General features: G+C 36.1%; 1 protein-coding gene across 1 annotated transcript; it reads left to right on the plus strand.

Moving 5' to 3' along the window:
• The first annotated feature begins 18,600 nt into the window (after positions 1 to 18,600).
• Positions 18,601 to 19,158, plus strand: LOC141631517 (uncharacterized). The gene has a single exon (XM_074444177.1). The coding sequence runs from the start codon at positions 18,601 to 18,603 to the stop codon at positions 19,156 to 19,158; it is 558 nt and encodes a 185-aa protein (XP_074300278.1).
• Positions 19,159 to 19,389: the final 231 nt, after the last annotated feature.

The raw sequence follows: 19,389 nt of genomic DNA on the forward strand, positions 1-19,389 counted from the left end.
TTTAGGTAAGCAGTCACCATCACTTTTCTCTTTTGTTGGTTGTCAGGTTGTGGTTGTTGTCTCGGTGTGTCGCAGGGAGGTAATAAGGGTGGTTGGTGTCGGGGTAATGGTGTTGGGTGGTCTGAGTCGCCCTATTGGTGGCGGTCGGGTGGGCTTTAGGTGGTGGTGGTGGCGAGATAGGCGGCATCGACATGGGGGGGGGGGTAGCAAACGAGTTTATTTATGTTTTCAAAGCGAGTTTAGATGCTAGGCTTGGGGTGGCGCCACCGTGGACTCGGGGAGGTCAAAACGCAGCGGCGCCACGGCGATCGTGTGCGTGGCTAGACGGTGAGCAGAGTGGTGGTGATAGGGTGGAGTCTTTGTTGACAACACGGTGGATCGTGGGGTTGTGTTGTGGGGCTGCTTTGTGGTGGCAACCGTGGGAGGTGGAGTGAACCGGGGGGAGTTCGTGGCCACGGTCGACTCACCGGCGGGAGTCGAACCCGGTGAGGGTGTTGGTGGGTGCTCGGTAAGACCCGGTGTCCGACCCGCGGTACATCACGGTGGAAGGGGGCGCGTGGGAGTTCGGGAAACGGGTTGGAAGTCGTGGGTTTGGGCGTGTTTTTAGTCGGCTTTGATTCATTTCTTTATTGTTTAAATTATCATATTTTGTAGTTAATGTTGGAAATCATTATTTCAATATTTTTCATATTCATATATGTATCAATTTAATTTAGTCATAAAATTAATTACGAATCTTATGCATGCAAACAATAATGAAATTAGAGAAGAAATCGTATTCTCACCATATAAATTTCGGTTCAAATGGGCACAAGAGAGATCACCTTTCTCTCTTGTTCTTGAGCTTATAATGATGGATGATCCTCCAAGATCCCAAGTATAGAAATCCTCCTTAGATTGCACCCAAGACTTACCCTTAAACTAGTATACTAATTAACTAGATTAATATACAAGTACCCTTAAAACATCCTAATATAATTATTACTACTACACTTAGTAATGATGTTTAATATTAGAATTGATGAACATTATCATGTGTATCTCCAAAACTTGTTGGAGAATGGTAGAGAGAATATTAGGAGCAAGTCACGTATGAACCAAATGAATGAATGTCTTGTATCAACAACAAGAACTCACTAATCAAGCAAGTCTCACGGTTTGAGAGGAGAAAACCGTGCATCAAGAGAAGAGCCAAAGGCATCTCACCCATCACTCTTTGTTCTACACATGCTAGAGAATAAAACAATGTAGTATGGGTGTGTTCTTCTCAATGCAAAAGAATAATACAAAGTAGTATGGGTGTGTAAATAATTTACAAAACCTATGATCTATTTTATCATAAAAATAAATCAATTCCACACTAATTTTGACTCCCTCCATACGGTGCACCAAACTTATAAAAGTTGTACACATGCAAAAGGAATCAAGTAGGTATGGGTATTATAAAATATGCACAACCCATAATCTAATTATGATAAACAAATCAATTGTTCATCACAATTACTACCTCCCAAACGGTCCATTCACTTTAAAATGGGCTACCATTTTATTTTGTCAATTTGTCATTTGTCACACAATATGTCACATGTAGTATTTTACATGTTATTAATTAATTTAATGCATATTTATCCCATAAATATCATTTTCCGAATTAATTAAATTACATACAATAAATTGACTAGTGATACTTGATCACATAAATAAAATGGGTCACAAAATTATAATTCACAACATCTTGTAATTATAATTAACCATTCATTCTTAACTCTATTGTTTCTCAAACAATAAGCTATTTTAGTAATAAAGCCTTTTTATTACTAAAAAGGATCTTATTTAATCCCATTACAATAAGATATTAATTTCTCTCTCACAAGTAAATTGTTCACTTTTAAGGAATTGATTACCTCGTATCGTCATACAATTAATCAATTTATCCATTAAGGGAATTGTCCTTTAGGTGTGACCTTAAGGGATCAACTGACCACCACCGTCACACGACAGTAATGTCAAACTCTAGTCAGCCAATCATTACCGATTAATGACGGTCAGTCGACTGTATAAATAATCATCCCTCATGTATTCTTTATATAAGATTTAATAATGATATTTAAATCTTGTGATCGCACTATTGTTGAGGACACATTTCCCAACAATCTCCCACTTGTCCTCGACAAGTGTGCGTCACCAATTCTCTTGTCCTATTACAATCTCCCACTCAATGCAAGGTGTCTTTCGGGTCGTACTTGCAAGTGATCATATCGAGAGTGGTTTTCTCGATCTGGAGAATAACTGATTGACCGGATTATCTACCATAGATACTTTCCGAGCGTGGCCACGCATTTCCAGTTAACTACTCCTCGAGTGGCCTTGAGATTTGTTTTAACCCTGACAAGGGGGTGGACAATTCCTATCGCCCTATTCCCTTCGTTCAGCCACAGTCCATCATAACCCAAAATATACCCAGTTTGACCTCATTTACGAAATCGTAGAGTATAAATCAAAGCTAATCAGAAGTTGTGCCAACTTGGGCGAATAGTCTCTAGTCAAAAGAATTGACTCATAAGAATACTATAGTAGCTCTTGCCACGACCAGGCTTTATGAATTACCGTAACTCTATAAGCGGTCACTGCCCGACAGAGTGTCCTATACAGTCTGCCTATGTGATCGACTAGTCATCCCATATGACTCTATGGCACTTGAACTTGCCATCAATCGCATCACACTCTAGTCACTTCGAGACGTCACCTCATACAAGTGACTATGGGCGAATACTATGTTAATCCGTGTTCACTTTAACGGGGTTCAATTGTCAGTACAACCCGTTTGGATGTAACAAAGTATAAAAGGAGTTTTTAAAGAAAAACTCGAACGACAAATGCGATTATCACATATGAATAGTCAATGCCTGATTACTATTTCATATTCTATAATCTAATTTGATCTTGTACGTAGTTGTTCATTTCAAATCAATTGAAATGACATGATTCATCATGTTTAGCCTTTGAGAAGGCCTTGGTTAGTAGGTTTTATCAACTTCTTGTACCTTACTCAACCTTACTACATACTCGTTTTCCTTTGTAATGTACACATTTGCATTACAAAACTTTCTGAGTACATGTCGAGATCCAATCAAGACATAGGCCCTCTAGCCTAAGAATAGCTCCCACTGTTTTCACAGTGTGCGAGACTCATCCTTCTTGCACATCTCATGATTGCAAGTGTACTCAATTTCCGTTATAAAAATTTCTCATTGTTCTTTATTGCCTAGAACGATTCTAGCAAATCTACTTCTTAATAATCATAGCCACAATGGTATCTTAACCATCCTAATGTGTTTTGATAATGGTTTTGTCAGAAACCATGCGCAATCTCAATTGTCAATTGTCACTTGTGTAACACCCTTACACAAAATTGCATCATAAACACTTTGCATTACTTCCTTAATGCTTCTGCAAGCACTTAAGGGTAATTTTCAGGCTTACATGATAAAGATTACTTAAATTCGATTTTGAAAACAATTCATCATACTCAAAGTATATGAAGTGTTATACATCATTACTCATTTAATTGATCCGGCAGCGGAAGCAAATGGAATCAATCAAATATGTTCAATTTAATTGAACTAGTCATGAATCTTATCAACATAAGACTTCTTATTGACGCTAATATCACATGGATTTATCTGCATAAATCTAGATATTAAAGATGTATTATATTACTCCAAAAGTCTTAAATCATTCTCAATGATCAATATGTCATCCACATATCGGACTAATTAAAATTTCCGTAACTCCCACTAAACTCCATGTATAAACACAACTTCTCGACTTATCGAGAAAAGTTTTATCACATGATCAAATCAATGATTCCAACTCATTGATGTCCTACTTAAGATTCTCACTTAAGTTTCACATTATCTTAGGATTGCAAGAATCTACTGAACTAAAGACATGTATTGAATACATTCCTTCTATTGAAGAAGTGAGTTAGATTCACTTGCTGTGTATTTCATAATAATGAAACATAATCCCTAAGAAGATCCAAATAGACTTAAGCATTTCAGTTGGTGCAAAACCCTTTGCAACCAATCTGCTTTGAAATCTCTCTTTATTAGTGCAAAACCCTTTGTCACTAATCAAGTCCTTTTGTTTCGGATTTTCATGGCTCTAAGCCTTGTATTGAGTTGTGACTTAAACACTCTTATGCAAGTCATATGTTCATTACTTTCTAGAAGTAATCAACTTGAATCAAACAATTTCTTTTGTAAGTTATAAGCTCTTTACTTTCTTAAAAGTAGCTTGAATTCATCATACTTAACAAGTGACGAATTTAACCTCCTAGGTTTTAAAGAAACAACGTCTTACACAACACGTCTCATGTAGCCAAGAAAGACCTGTTTCTTGCAACATAACATTCTTTGTGGCTCTTGAATAATTTCTCCCACTCTGTCTTCTAAAAATAAACTTGTATTTTAGAACGACAGCTTCACGAGCCACAAACCTGGTGTACTCGTGATTATCATAAGGAAAAATGAGCATTTGTTTCTTGTGAAAACTTACAAACATGGTACCCTTACCATTTCATATCTCATATGATTCGATTTAGTGGAAAAATAATTTAGACAAAAATGATAAAATCCCCAAAAAGATCAATTTACTCAAAGTAACTTGATTGAAATCCAAACCATATCGAATAGCGTTTGGTTTCTTATCCAGCCACACATTACTCCATAATGCGTGCTAAGAGAGATTAACTTGTGATACTATATCACATTTCCTTTGGCTTATATCAAAGTCTTCACTTTGATAATCCCATCACGACTAAATCGTGATTCCTTGAATTCTTTGAACTTCTTCAAAAGATTTCTCTATTTACCTTATTAAGTGAACACATTAGCGTCAACTTAAATTGATGGTAAAAGAAAATGATCAACCTATTTTGGATCAATGATTTACAACCTCGATCTACTTTTCAACCAAAAGGCATGAGACATCTTGCTTTGAATACAAGATACGCATAAACCATAAGATCTAATGGTTTCAAGAGTACTCGATAACTCTTTGCGTTCATCATTCCAAAATTTAAGGTTTAATCTTGGGTTACCAATTTGAGTCTTGCATCATCTTCATGATATATCATTCTAGTTTGGTTTAGAATATAATCACCTTGATAATGGGCCAGCCATACATCAAATCGTGGTGTATAGAGTCACAAAAGTGAAACCTCTTTTGTATCTTTAACAAGTTTGTATTCTTATTTAGAGTTTTTGTACTTAATAGTCACAATTAAGTACAACTCCAAACCCAAAAACTAGATTTAGTACACAATGACTCTATCTCTCGACTTCATTGTTGCTAGTCGTCATATTCTAATCACCCTATGTATCAAACATAATGATGAAAACCACCTCCGGTTTCTAATATTGACGAAGTAGTACTAGCAAAATTTATGTTTAATCAAATAAACATTTAAAGAAGAAGATCCTATTAGATGTCCCACAACTAACTTGTTGATTCTTCAATAATTTGGGGTAGTTTCCTTTCTCGTGTCCAACATTTAAGACAATGGAAACTTTATCGGTCGGGATTGATAGGTTTAGTATCGTCATTCTCAACAACTTTACTTTTAACATTACCTTCTATCAATTCCATTATAATCTTTACTTCTTGAACCTCGTTCTCATCTTAACGGTTTAAGAGAATGCTCCCACTCATTTCAATGAGTCTTTGTTTTGAGAAGCAAAATTGAATTCATGAAGATCACACTTCATTTGTTCGTTTTAGTCTTAAAAACTTCAAGGTACTTAATTCAATTAAGTATATGAATAACAATCCATTCTAAGTAGATTTGTTAGTCAAGAATCAAAAACCTGTTTGATAATGAATAACTTTAATCTATACTCTTTACAAGAGATCCTTAGCAATGGTTCATATGAGGTTTTAGAAGCAAAATTCAAATTTGTCTCTAGTTACGTTGTTTTAATGGAGATTTGGAAAATCGAAATGATATCGTATATGAATTGTGGTAAAGAAATAGAACAATATAATAACGGAATAGAGGAAAACTTAACATTTATCGTTTTAAATCATACTTGTAGATAACAAGTTTAAAGCATTTTTCTAGTGACCTCTACCCAACTAGATAAATGATTCCGAGATCCAAATTCATATTAACTTGGGCACGGGATAGCCGATGGAACCCTTATCAATATAACTCGGTGGATTAACTCTTTAATCGATTCTACTTTTAGAACTCTCGGTCGATAAAATTACTCTTAAATCTTATCTTTAGCCCTAACACATGAGACTACGGTCAACAATACTTCCGTTGAGGTCAATCCAAATTTCGAATAAACGTGTCCATGATCCAAATCCACATCAACTTGGGCACGGTGTGGCCGATTCATCCCTTATCAACATGAATTCGGTGGATTGACATTTATCACCCACTTCACCAACGTAACAAGGTTTGTCTTACGGTAAAAGCTTCAACTCAACTCCTTGCGAAACTGGTACTTCATGGTTTCTACTATTTGGTAAGGCTAAGTCTCAATTGTTTATTTTAGCGAGAGGTCATGTCAATTTATTATCTATCACGTTTTAAGTGAACTAAAGCGGTGAACTACGATAATTATAATTGACACGGTCGATAAACTCGATTAGAAATGATAATGCATGTTTAGTTATGGCGATTTGGCAATGCATGTAACATATTAAAAGAAATGCAATGCAATAAATAAAATTCCTAGTATGGCCTTCCTAGAAATAGAAAATCAAATAATCTATTACAAATTCGGAAACCAACTCCATTGGTCCCTTGAATCTTCAATTGGCACGCCTCCCAAGACACCGTCTTTGTCGGATCACCTTTCCGAATGGCACCGTCTTTGAAGATGCTCCATAATTACAAATAATAATAAAAATACAAAGCTATTCCTATTATACATTTGTAAAATGGAAAAAAAAAAAAAAAACTAATGAAACAAAATAAAAATGATACGAGATCACATAAAATTACAACCGAATCAATATTCCCTTTCATTACGGGTAATATTAATTTAAAACTAAGGCCATACTAAGAAAAATTACATAATTCAAAATTATATAAATAAAAGACATTCAACAATTGAAATATGCAGCATTATAATATGTACCTATCATGCAAAATCATGTGCCAAATCGCCCTATTTATCTTATGTCGTACATATAACCCGGTTTCATGGAAATGCGTGATAATAACCTTTTAAAATCACTAATTAACACTTAAATCACATCTAAGCTCAAGTTAATTATCCTAACACATTTTAGGACTCAAAAATCAGTCTTCACTAAATTTTTGACAATAATTCAACTTGATTTAATTTTATGCTCATTTTTGACCTTAAAAACTCAATATATATGATATAAATCCAAATTAAAACATAAAAGTTTCAAAATTTGAATTTTAAAATTTTGAACATTCTGGAATAATTCCATGACCCTCATAATGTCAAAAAACATGGTTAAAAAATTTCGAATTAATATTGAGTAAATATAGTTGCATTTTATCAGTTTTATCTCATAAAATACATAAAGTACTCGAAAATTACTCCTATAATTTTTACAACTTTAGTTCTGATATTAGGGATATTAATGCAACTTAAAATAATTTTCTCTAGCCATGTTATACGTTTTAGCTAATATTTGCTAAAATAGTCACTATTTATGCCATTTTTACTCAAAAATCCATAAATCATGCTAAAGAAGATATTTTAATCTATTAATTTACATACACTCTGTAAATCTAGCATGTGACATCATATTAAAAGATCATGGCTTAATTCGACATTTAACTATTTTTAACCATTTTACCTCTTTTAATCCATTTTTATCTCATAAAAATCATAAATCATGCAAAATTAATCACATTAATTCGTCCTTTTACACACAACTTGTAAAATATGCATGTGAGGTCATATAATTTTTCCAAGGTCAGAAACGAAAATTAACTATTTTTAGCATTTTAATTCCCATTTTAGTCATAAAAATGTAATAAAATGACCAAAAATCCTTAAAATTGAGCATTAATTTCCGTGAATCATAAAAATGACCTAAAACATTTTAGGACCAGAATATATAACATGCAAAATAAATTTCGTGATATTTCATAATAAATACAAATTTATAAGTTTTGTTTGTTAATCATATAACTCGGAAAAACAATAACCGATTTGCATGCAACCAACCTTGTGCTCTGATACCACTTGTTGGAAATCATTATTTCAATATTTTTCATATTCATATATGTATCAATTTAATTTAGTCATAAAATTAATTACGAATCTTATGCATGCAAACAATAATGAAATTAGAGAAGAAATCGTATTCTCACCATATAAATTTCGGTTCAAATGGGCACAAGAGAGATCACCTTTCTCTCTTGTTCTTGAGCTTATAATGATGGATGATCCTCCAAGATCCCAAGTATAGAAATCCTCCTTAGATTGCACCCAAGACTTACCCTTAAACTAGTATACTAATTAACTAGATTAATATACAAGTACCCTTAAAACATCCTAATATAATTATTACTACTACACTTAGTAATGATGTTTAATATTAGAATTGATGAACATTATCATGTGTATCTCCAAAACTTGTTGGAGAATGGTAGAGAGAATATTAGGAGCAAGTCACGTATGAACCAAATGAATGAATGTCTTGTATCAACAACAAGAACTCACTAATCAAGCAAGTCTCACGGTTTGAGAGGAGAAAACCGTGCATCAAGAGAAGAGCCAAAGGCATCTCATCCCCTCAACAATAGTGCGATCACAAGATTTAAATATCATTATTAAATCTTATATAAAGAATACATGAGGGATGATTATTTATACAGTCGACTGACCGTCATTAATCGGTAATGATTGGCTGACTAGAGTTTGACATTACTGTCGTGTGACGGTGGTGGTCAGTTGATCCCTTAAGGTCACACCTAAAGGACAATTCCCTTAATGGATAAATTGATTAATTGTATGACGATACGAGGTAATCAATTCCTTAAAAGTGAACAATTTACTTGTGAGAGAGAAATTAATATCTTATTGTAATGGGATTAAATAAGATCCTTTTTAGTAATAAAAAGGCTTTATTACTAAAATAGCTTATTGTTTGAGAAACAATAGAGTTAAGAATGAATGGTTAATTATAATTACAAGATGTTGTGAATTATAATTTTGTGACCCATTTTATTTATGTGATCAAGTATCACTAGTCAATTTATTGTATGTAATTTAATTAATTCGGAAAATGATATTTATGGGATAAATATGCATTAAATTAATTAATAACATGTAAAATACTACATGTGACATATTGTGTGACAAATGACAAATTGACAAAATAAAATGGTAGTCCATTTTAAAGTGAATGGACCGTTTGGGAGGTAGTAATTGTGATGAACAATTGATTTGTTTATCATAATTAGATTATGGGTTGTGCATATTTTATAATACCCATACCTACTTGATTCCTTTTGCATGTGTACAACTTTTATAAGTTTGGTGCACCGTATGGAGGGAGTCAAAATTAGTGTGGAATTGATTTATTTTTATGATAAAATAGATCATAGGTTTTGTAAATTATTTACACACCCATACTACTTTGTATTATTCTTTTGCATTGAGAAGAACACACCCATACTACATTGTTTTATTCTCTAGCATGTGTAGAACAAAGAGTGATGGGTGAGATGCCTTTGGCTCTTCTCTTGATGCACGGTTTTCTCCTCTCAAACCGTGAGACTTGCTTGATTAGTGAGTTCTTGTTGTTGATACAAGACATTCATTCATTTGGTTCATACGTGACTTGCTCCTAATATTCTCTCTACCATTCTCCAACAAGTTTTGGAGATACACATGATAATGTTCATCAATTCTAATATTAAACATCATTACTAAGTGTAGTAGTAATAATTATATTAGGATGTTTTAAGGGTACTTGTATATTAATCTAGTTAATTAGTATACTAGTTTAAGGGTAAGTCTTGGGTGCAATCTAAGGAGGATTTCTATACTTGGGATCTTGGAGGATCATCCATCATTATAAGCTCAAGAACAAGAGAGAAAGGTGATCTCTCTTGTGCCCATTTGAACCGAAATTTATATGGTGAGAATACGATTTCTTCTCTAATTTCATTATTGTTTGCATGCATAAGATTCGTAATTAATTTTATGACTAAATTAAATTGATACATATATGAATATGAAAAATATTGAAATAATGATTTCCAACAGTTAATTTAATTCCCGAGTCATTTAAATAATTTATTTAATTTAAATTCCCGAGTCTTTTAAAATAATTAGAGACGGATTTTGAGTTGGGTTTGTTAAAAGAGAAAAGTTACTATATCGGGAAAGTTTCCATTTTAAGAAATTCTATTTTTAGTAACTTCTATTTTGGGAACGGGAATAGTTAAGTGATTGTTTATCATTTAATTATCTTTCAGAGGGAGCATTGTTGTGGAATATTACTGGACACCCGACTATTTGATTGCGGTATTGAGGTAGGGAAATACACTTGACTTCTTATCGTGTTATTGAATCGTGTTGGCTTGTTTGTGTTTCATATGACCAAGTTGTGAACGTGACTTGATTCGTGGTTGTTGATTACGCTATGATATGGTTGACTGAATTGTTCGTGTTGAGTGTGTTATCACGACATTTGGTAGCTGGCATGATTTCATTCATTGTTATACATTTGTATTGCATTGTTTACTGTGGAGCATTCATATGCATTGGAGATGGAGGATATTGAGGTGATATGGTGTGGTGATGATGTGGTTGTGATAAGGCCCAAAGCGGGTTCGGACTTGCCCTGGTGTCCTCAACAAGGAGGAGATCGGCTACGGTCGATATATATAGTCTACCGGGGATCGGTATGGCTGGGTTGTCCGGGTTATGAGTTATGAGATATGAGTTATGAGATATGAGTTATGATATATGAGTTGAGGTGGAGATGGAGGTGACAGAGGAGCATGCATATCATATTTTTGTTGTTTCATTGTTTTCCCTACTCAACCTCGTGGTTGACCCTGTGTATTCGTGAACACCTGTGATGACCCAAACATTGGCGAGCAGACTTGACAGGTTTAAGAGACAGAACGGGAGCTTGGTGGGCGTGAGACACTGGATCAGAAGACTTAGTAGCTAGATCATCATCTAGAAAACTTTCACTTTTATTTATGTTAGTTCTTTGTAAATTGACGTAAAAGAGGTTTTGTAATAATTAAGTTAAAAATAATTATATAAATTGCCTTGCAGTTTAATTTGTTATTCACTACCTCGGGAAACCGAGATGGTAACAGTCCGGTTTATTAGGGAATGTCTCGGCGAAGGCTCCTTCATAAACCGGGGTGTTACAAAGTGGTATCAGAGAGCCGAACGATCCTCAGGCCTAAACCAATGAACCCAATGAACGTAGGATGTGTCTAAATAAAATGAACCCCTGGGAATAAACTGTTAGGAGCTCACAGTGCAGTTAAGAAGGCGCCCTTAATACGTGCTCTTTTGCCCTCTCAGTTTTGAACCAGGTAACCCGAGAGAAAATTGAGTGAATGGGGTAGTTAGCAGGAAAACCTTGGATATAATCGAGTTGATGTATACCTTGAGACCCATATATTCTAACCATTCTGCAGGACAACGTTACGGTAAGTATTTTGTATAAATGATGACGTGATCATATGATGTTGTGGAAATGAGAAATAAATTTTCGTGTTCAGATTGATAATCAATGAAGTGTTGGATTGTAGTAATCGTGAGCGTGAAAATAATTGCAAATTGATGATATTTATCTGGATGGATGTGAATGACGTGTTGATAGTGTTATTATGTCTAGTGATATGTGGTTATGTGATCCCGAAGCCATGCTAGTATAGTATTGTGATAGTAATTAGAAACACCAGTGACTTGCTTGTTTCTAGTCATAGCAATCGTGATTTAGATGTAAGGAGTAGGTCGAGATGCGAAGGGATTCTATGGGATAGACGTTTACGTAAGTGCAAAGTGTGAGATTTAAGTTGGGATGGGTTAGTGTACATAGTGGGTTCATAAGAGCTTGTAACATAGTAAAGAATGACCTAGTGCTGAAACACGTTTGTTTGATTTTACTCCCTAATTGATCTTGCTGTCATTTCTTTTCTGTTAATTTTCTATGGATGAAAATTTTACGAGAGATAGCCTCGTGAGTTAGTGTTCATTTGGCGTTGGTTTCATGTTTATAGGATATACGGATTAGGAGTAATAAATAATTAAGTGGGCTGTGGTCAGGAAGTTCCTGTGCAGTGATGTTTTGACCAACGATTTTGTAAAAATCCTCATTTAATTTGTATAAATGATTTTTGAATAATTACAACTCCATCGACTAGAAGGTTCGCATACGTTTTCAAATTGATAAGCCACGAAAATTTTTGATGTCTCTATATTAAATGGTAAGTTTTGCAAACTGACCCAAGTTTCGGACCAATTGCTGCCACATACTTGTTTGGACCAACTGAGTTGTAAAATTCTTTAAAAATTGAATTCTTGAACTTTGGACCTCATTCTTTTTATCACGAATTATTAACTCTCTGTATGTTATGAAAAGTAATATAACTCAAGTTTTCGTTGAGCGGCTATTTATTCGTGATTTTTGAAAGTTACAACGTGAATCATGACCTGTAAAATGTGCGTTCTATGTTAAGTTTTCATACAGTTGATTGATTAATTCATGAGCCTTAGTAATGTGAAATTATAATGTTTTTATATGAAGATAGTCGCATGCATGTTCAGTAGTTATGTATCTTAACAAGTGATAAAATTAAAACTTAGTTGATAACATTGTTGGCATGATAGTATGAGTAAAATTGAATAGCTTAATTTGATTCTTAATCGAGGGTGAAATATGTTGTACGAGTCCAGTTGTTTGCATATTTTGTGGCATGTTGTAATATCTCTGGTGTTCATCATATTTGTATAGTGGTCGGGTATACATAAATATAAAACTATATTATCATATCTTGGTAAAATTGGTGGCGTTAAACGTCCTAATGTACTCGCATGAATATTTACAATAATTATGTTAAATGTTTACACATGAATGGTAGTAATGATTATGTCTAAATGTTCCCACATGTAGGATGTCATCTGAGTTCTAAGGTCCTTTATGTGAGTCTGTGTGCCTATAGTTATACTTATTGCTTTCATTACATTAAATTATTTCATTGAACCTAAAACCTATAACATGATAATAAATGATTATCGTTATTCCTTATTGAATATGTTCGTTATTATATACTCATAAAACGCTAAAGTGATTCTTGCAATTGTAGCACGACATTTGACATACCTATATTTCCGAGTCGTTGCTATCAATTATAATCTAACGAATATTGTTTATGATAACTATGTTGACAATTATAATGGGATAACCCTTTGATGATCCACATGTTATGTGTATGTTTAAATGATAGTCGTTATAGTTACGTTTAATTGAGCCGCGAGTTGCCTATTTGTTCAAACCGTGCAAACCAGAGAACTTGTTCACCTTGCTAATCTTTTGCCATAGATAATGTTTTACAAGTTATATGATGGTATATGTACATGTCTAGGCTAATTATGCGATATCTTTTGTTTTGCTGAAAAGGAGTTATACTAAGTTGCTGGACACGATTGAATGATGTGGTTGCTAAAATATCAAACACATGTGTGATATGGAAGTAATGTTGTTGTTGTCATGGATCATATGTTGTTACTTTTATCGGGAAATATGTTTCAGAATTTATATCAAACAAATTGACTAATTCGTGTTGTATGTCTGATGAGTCAAAAGGTTTTGATTACGTGTTATGTTTTCTATGGTTTCAAGGTGTTTAAGTAGTGCTTATGTACCGCATGTTTTAATACTCCTGGTGATTTATTAGTAGTAGGGCGGAATGAATGCACATATGGTTCAATTGTTCGGAATTGGTAACAGTTTTGACTTGGGAGAGGAATTTGGTGGGGTCAATGTTAGATTGTATGCTGGTTTACGTGTATTCTTGCGGTTGATATTTCTAAAGTGGTTGTTCTCTGGTAGATAATGCGAACTGTGGTGATCTTGAGTTGACCAAATCCCTAGTATTACAACAGTTACCCTGAAAACTTGTTATATAACTTTCGCACACTTAAACCTCGAGAATGAATCCTTTATCTTAACACCCTTCTACGGTAACACCCTTGTGTCTTAATTTGTTTAACTTTCCACTTTGTAGGATGGATCCCTACAATGTGCACCCGCGAGACTGTTACATGTCACTTGATGCTGACTTTAATGAGCATTGTGAGAAACTTTGTCTTTGCCATGGACAAGTATGGCCATAATGGGCACCCCAGTACCTAACTAATACTCGATTAAGAGCGTATACCCTTATCGATACTATCCCGACTGGCATACTAAAGGACAGCAAACGCTTCTATATGAGAGAGTTGTCCACCCATTGCATGAGGCTATGCCGTGACCCCACCATTCTGCGGTGGGGCGGATACCCGCCCGAGCATACCTTTGACTTTATAGCGGCGACTGAGATACGAATTTTACGTTAATGTATCGATGCCGAAAATCACGACTGAACCACCCATGCCAGACTTCGGGGAAGAGGTGAACCAGGAAGGGAATGACGTAGAAGTCACCAGAATCAGAGGAAGCGCGACCTAAGGACCGTTAGGTTAGGGTTAGTAACACCATGATCGGTCTGTTGTGGAGCCGTGTAAACCTTTGGCTCCTTTCTTGTTGTTCTTTAGTTGATGTTGTATTTTAAGTCAAGCATGGGCTAAGTAATAAGTGTTACTTGATGACAATCAGTTAATTCCATAATAAAACCTTGTTTTCGACTTTAATGTTACTGCGCAATCTCTTATCATGTGTTCTTTTCTGTGACATGTTGTTGACAGTGATTTTGTTGCATAGGGATATGAAATTTGAAAAGAGGTTACGAGGACGTAACCATGTTTTTAGTTGGGTAGGATTGTAAAATCTTAATGTTTATGTTGCACTTGTTTATAAATTGTGGTTTTGATCAAGTTGTAGATCGTGGTTTTGATCAAGCTGATGTTTCGTTGCGTGGTACCCATACAAATGAGTTCTCTATGTTGTGTAATTAAACTGCTGTTATTATGGTGCTCTGATAGTTTGCATGAGTTCATGAGTGGTGATAGGTTTGCATGAAGTAAGTTCCGGGACGTAACTTTCTTTTTAGGAGGGTAGAATGTAACATTCCGTTTCACCCGCTTAAGTTCATGAGTTCTTGTACTAGAAAATCTATTTTGGTAACCACGGTGATGCTTGGAGGTTTGGTAGATGAGCGAACTTCGGGACGAAGTTCATTTTAAGGGGGGAAGACTGTAATACCCCGTATTTTATATTGTTTATTGAGCCGAGTAATTGTCTGGTCGTATTGATATCGTAGGGTCGAGTTATTCGTAAGCTTGTCAAGACGGGTTTAACTGAATGAGATCACGTTAACTAATTCTTTTACCAACCACGCGGACCCATAACATTTACCCACTTACCCAATCACGTTTACCCATGACCCATTTACCATCTAACCTAAAATTTAACCTAATTCTACCCTAACATTACAAACCCTACTCCCTCACCCGCCTACCTCTTTTCTTCGGCATCAAACATCAGCCTTCACGCAATTCGAGAGAGAGAGAGAGAGCGTGGGCATTGACGGCGCAGCAGGGAAGAGCTTAGGGTGGTTGTCGACGTGGTGAGGTGGCCCTGGTGGTGGTTTTCGTGGCGGTTTAGGTAAGCAGTCACCATCCCTTTTCTCTTTTGTTGGTTGTCAGGTTGTGGTTGTTGTCTCGGTGTGTCGCAGGGAGGTAATAAGGGTTGTTGGTGTCGGGGTAATGGTGTTGGGTGGTCTTAGTCGCCCCTATTGGTGGCGGTCAGGTGGGATTTTGGTGGTGGTGGTGGCAGAGATAGGCGGCATCGACATGGGGGGGTAGCAAACGAGTTTATTTATGTTATCAAGCGAGTTTAGATGCTAGGCTTGGGGTGGCGCCACCGTGGACTCGGGGGATGTCAAAACGGCGGCGCCACGGCGACTGTGTGCATGGCTAGACGGTGAGTAGAGTGGTGGTGATAGGGTGGAGTGCTGTTGACAACAGCGGTGACTGTGGGGTTGTGTTGTGGGCTGCTGTGGTGGCAACCGTGGGAGGTGGAGTGAACCAGGGGGGAGTTCGTGGCCACAGTCTGACTCACCGGCGGGAGTCGAACCCGGTGAGGGTGTTGGTGGGTGCTCAGGTCAGACCCGGTGTCTGACCTAGCGGCTGTCACGGTGGAAGGGGGCGCGTGGGAGTTCGGGAAACGGGTTGGAAGTCGTGGGTTTGGGCGTGTTTTTAGTCGGCTTTGATTCGTTTCTTTATTGTTTAAATTATCGTATTTTGTAGTTAATTTAATTCCCGAGTCATTTAAATAATTTATTTAATTTAAATTCCCGAGTCTTTTAAAATAATTAGACACGGATTTTGAGTCGGGTTTGTTAAAAGAGAGAAGTTACTATATCGGGAAAGTTTCCATTTTAAGAAATTCTATTTTTAGTAACTTCTATTTTGGGAACGGGAATAGTTAAGTGATTGTTTATCATTTAATTATCTTTCAGAGGGAGCATTGTTGTGGAATATTACTGGACACCCGACTATTTGATTGCGGTATTGAGGTAGGGAAATACACTTGACTTCTTATCGTGTTATTGAATCGTGTTGGCTTGTTTGTGTTTCATATGACCAAGTTGTGAACGTGACTTGATTCGTGGTTGTTGATTGCGCTATGATATGGTTGACTGAATTGTTCGTGTTGAGTGTGTTATCACGACATTTGGTAGCTGGCATGATTTCATTCATTGTTATACATTTGTATTGCATTGTTTACTGTGGAGCATTCATATGCATTGGAGATGGAGGATATTGAGGTGATATGGTGTGGTGATGATGAGGTTGTGATAAGGCCCAGGCCGGGTTCTGCAGGACTTGCCCTGGTGTCCTCAGCTGCGAGCTGGCAGATCGGCTACGGTCGATATATATAGTCTACCGGGGATCGGTATGGCTGGGTTGTCCGGGTTATGAGTTATGAGTTATGAGATATGAGTTATGAGATATGAGTTATGATATATGAGTTGAGGTGGAGATGGAGGTGACGGAGGAGCATGCATATCATATTTTTGTTGTTTCATTGTTTTCCCTACTCAACCTCGTGGTTGACCCTGTGTATTCGTGAACACCTTTGATGACCCAAACATTGGCGAGCAGACTTGACAGGTTTAAGAGACAGAACGGGAGCTTGGTGGGCGTGAGACACTGGATCAGAAGACTTAGTAGCTAGATCATCATCTAGAAGACTTTCACTCTTATTTATGTTAGTTCTTTGTAAATTGACGTAAAAGAGGTTTTGTAATAATTAAGTTAAAAATAATTATATAAATTGCCTTGGAGTTTAATTTGTTATTCACTACCTCGGGAAACCGAGATGGTAACAGTCCGGTTTATTAGGGAATGTCTCGGGGAAGGCTCCTTCATAAACCGGGGTGTTACACCATATCTTTAGAAGATTACTACTATATTCCTAAATTTGTTTCGAAGATTGTTTTCACTTCGTCTTTGGATAAGAGTGGTTTTAGAACAATCTTCTATAATAACCAATGCTCTATTTATGATGGTGATGATTTATATGTGAATGGTTATTTGCAATTTGGTCATTATGTTTTACCTGAGTTAGTGATTTGTCTTATTATGACCATTTCTGGCCAAAAGAGGAAGAGAAGTAATCAAGGGAATCAAACCTACCTTTGGCATTGTAGGCTTGGTCATATTGGTGCGAAAAGAGTAAACAAGTTGCACCGACGAGGGTGTCTTGGTCAATATGATTATGAATCATATGACACCTCTGAATCATGTCTCCTAGGAAAGTTGACCAAATCTCCTTTTACTGGAACTAGAGAAAAAGTTAGTGAGCTTTTAGGACTCATACATTCTGATGTATGTGGGCCTATGAAAGTTCAAGCTAAAGGTGGATATTCCTACTTCATCACCTTCATGATGATATGTCAAGATTTGGATTTGTTTATCTAATGAGACCAAAATCGTTTGACATGGTCAAAAGACTTCGCTGTGAAGTTGAAAAGCAAACTGGTAAGAATATAAAGGCCATGAGATCTAACCGGGGAGGTGAGTATCTCAGTGATGAATTCATTGATTATTTAAGACAAGATGGGATCTTGTCGGCACTTCTCGTGGAACACCACAACATAATGGTGTTTCAGAAAGGAGAAATCGACCTTTATTAGATATGGTAAGATCCATGATGGGGTTCACTGATCTTCCTGTCTTTCTTTGGGGATATGCTTTAGAAGCTGTTGCGTGCATATTAAACAAAGTACCCACTAAGGCAGTCACCAAAACACCATATGAGATATGGAAGGGACGTAAGCCTAACCTTAAGCATTTAAGGATTTAAGAATGTCCAGCTTATGTAAAGCGACTGCAGTCAGATAAGCTTGAAGCTAAATCTGACAAATGCAGCTTTGTTGGTTATCCCAAATAGACTATGGGATACTATTTCTATCACCCATCTGAACATAAATTGGTTGTGGCCAGAAATGCAACTTTTCTGGAAAAGGAATTCCTTGAAAGTGGAAGTCATGGTGTAAAAATAGATCTTGATGCGATCAAAGATACCAATGAATCAACAGTGGCTCAAGAGCATGAGATGCCAATTGAGCAACCTTTATTTGATGTCTTACAGTTGACACAAATAGTTCAAAACTCAAATGTTAAGGAAAATCGGTTGATTAATGAATCAACGCAGGAACCTGAGCAACCAGAGAATCAAGTAGTACATGAGTCTCTTAGAAGGTCGACTAGGGAACGCCATGCACCAAATAGATTAAATCTATTAGTGCAAGATGACGAGGGTAATCATATTGATGATATTGCTCACGTCGATGATGATCCAAGGTCCTTTAAAGAGGCTATGGCAAGTCAAGATCATGAGAAATGGCTTAAGGCTATGGAATTAGAGATGGAGTCTTTGAGAATCAACAAAGTGTGGACTTTGGTTGATAACTCTAAGGACAAAACCCATTGGATGCAAATGGGTGTTTAAGAAAAAGATTGGAGCAGATGGTAAGGTTGAAACCTATAAAGCTCGTATTTTTTCTAAGAGGTATAATTGATACCGTCGTTAGGTACCAAAAATAAATACCTATTACTACTAACAGAAGCTAGCGGTAAGTAGGGTCGATCTCCACAGGGAGGCTAAGTATCTATCTGCTAAGCACGTCTGTCGGGTTACAATTGCGGGGTTTTAAATTTTTTTTTCTATACTACTGAAGAT

Source organism: Silene latifolia, chromosome Y (assembly GCF_048544455.1).
Source record: "Silene latifolia isolate original U9 population chromosome Y, ASM4854445v1, whole genome shotgun sequence".
In the NCBI taxonomy this organism is placed as follows: Eukaryota; Viridiplantae; Streptophyta; class Magnoliopsida; order Caryophyllales; family Caryophyllaceae; genus Silene; species Silene latifolia.

Coding starts and splice junctions, on each gene's coding strand:
- LOC141631517 (XM_074444177.1), top strand. CDS start 18,601: ATGGGATACTATTTCTATCACCCATCTGAACATAAATTGGTTGTGGCC.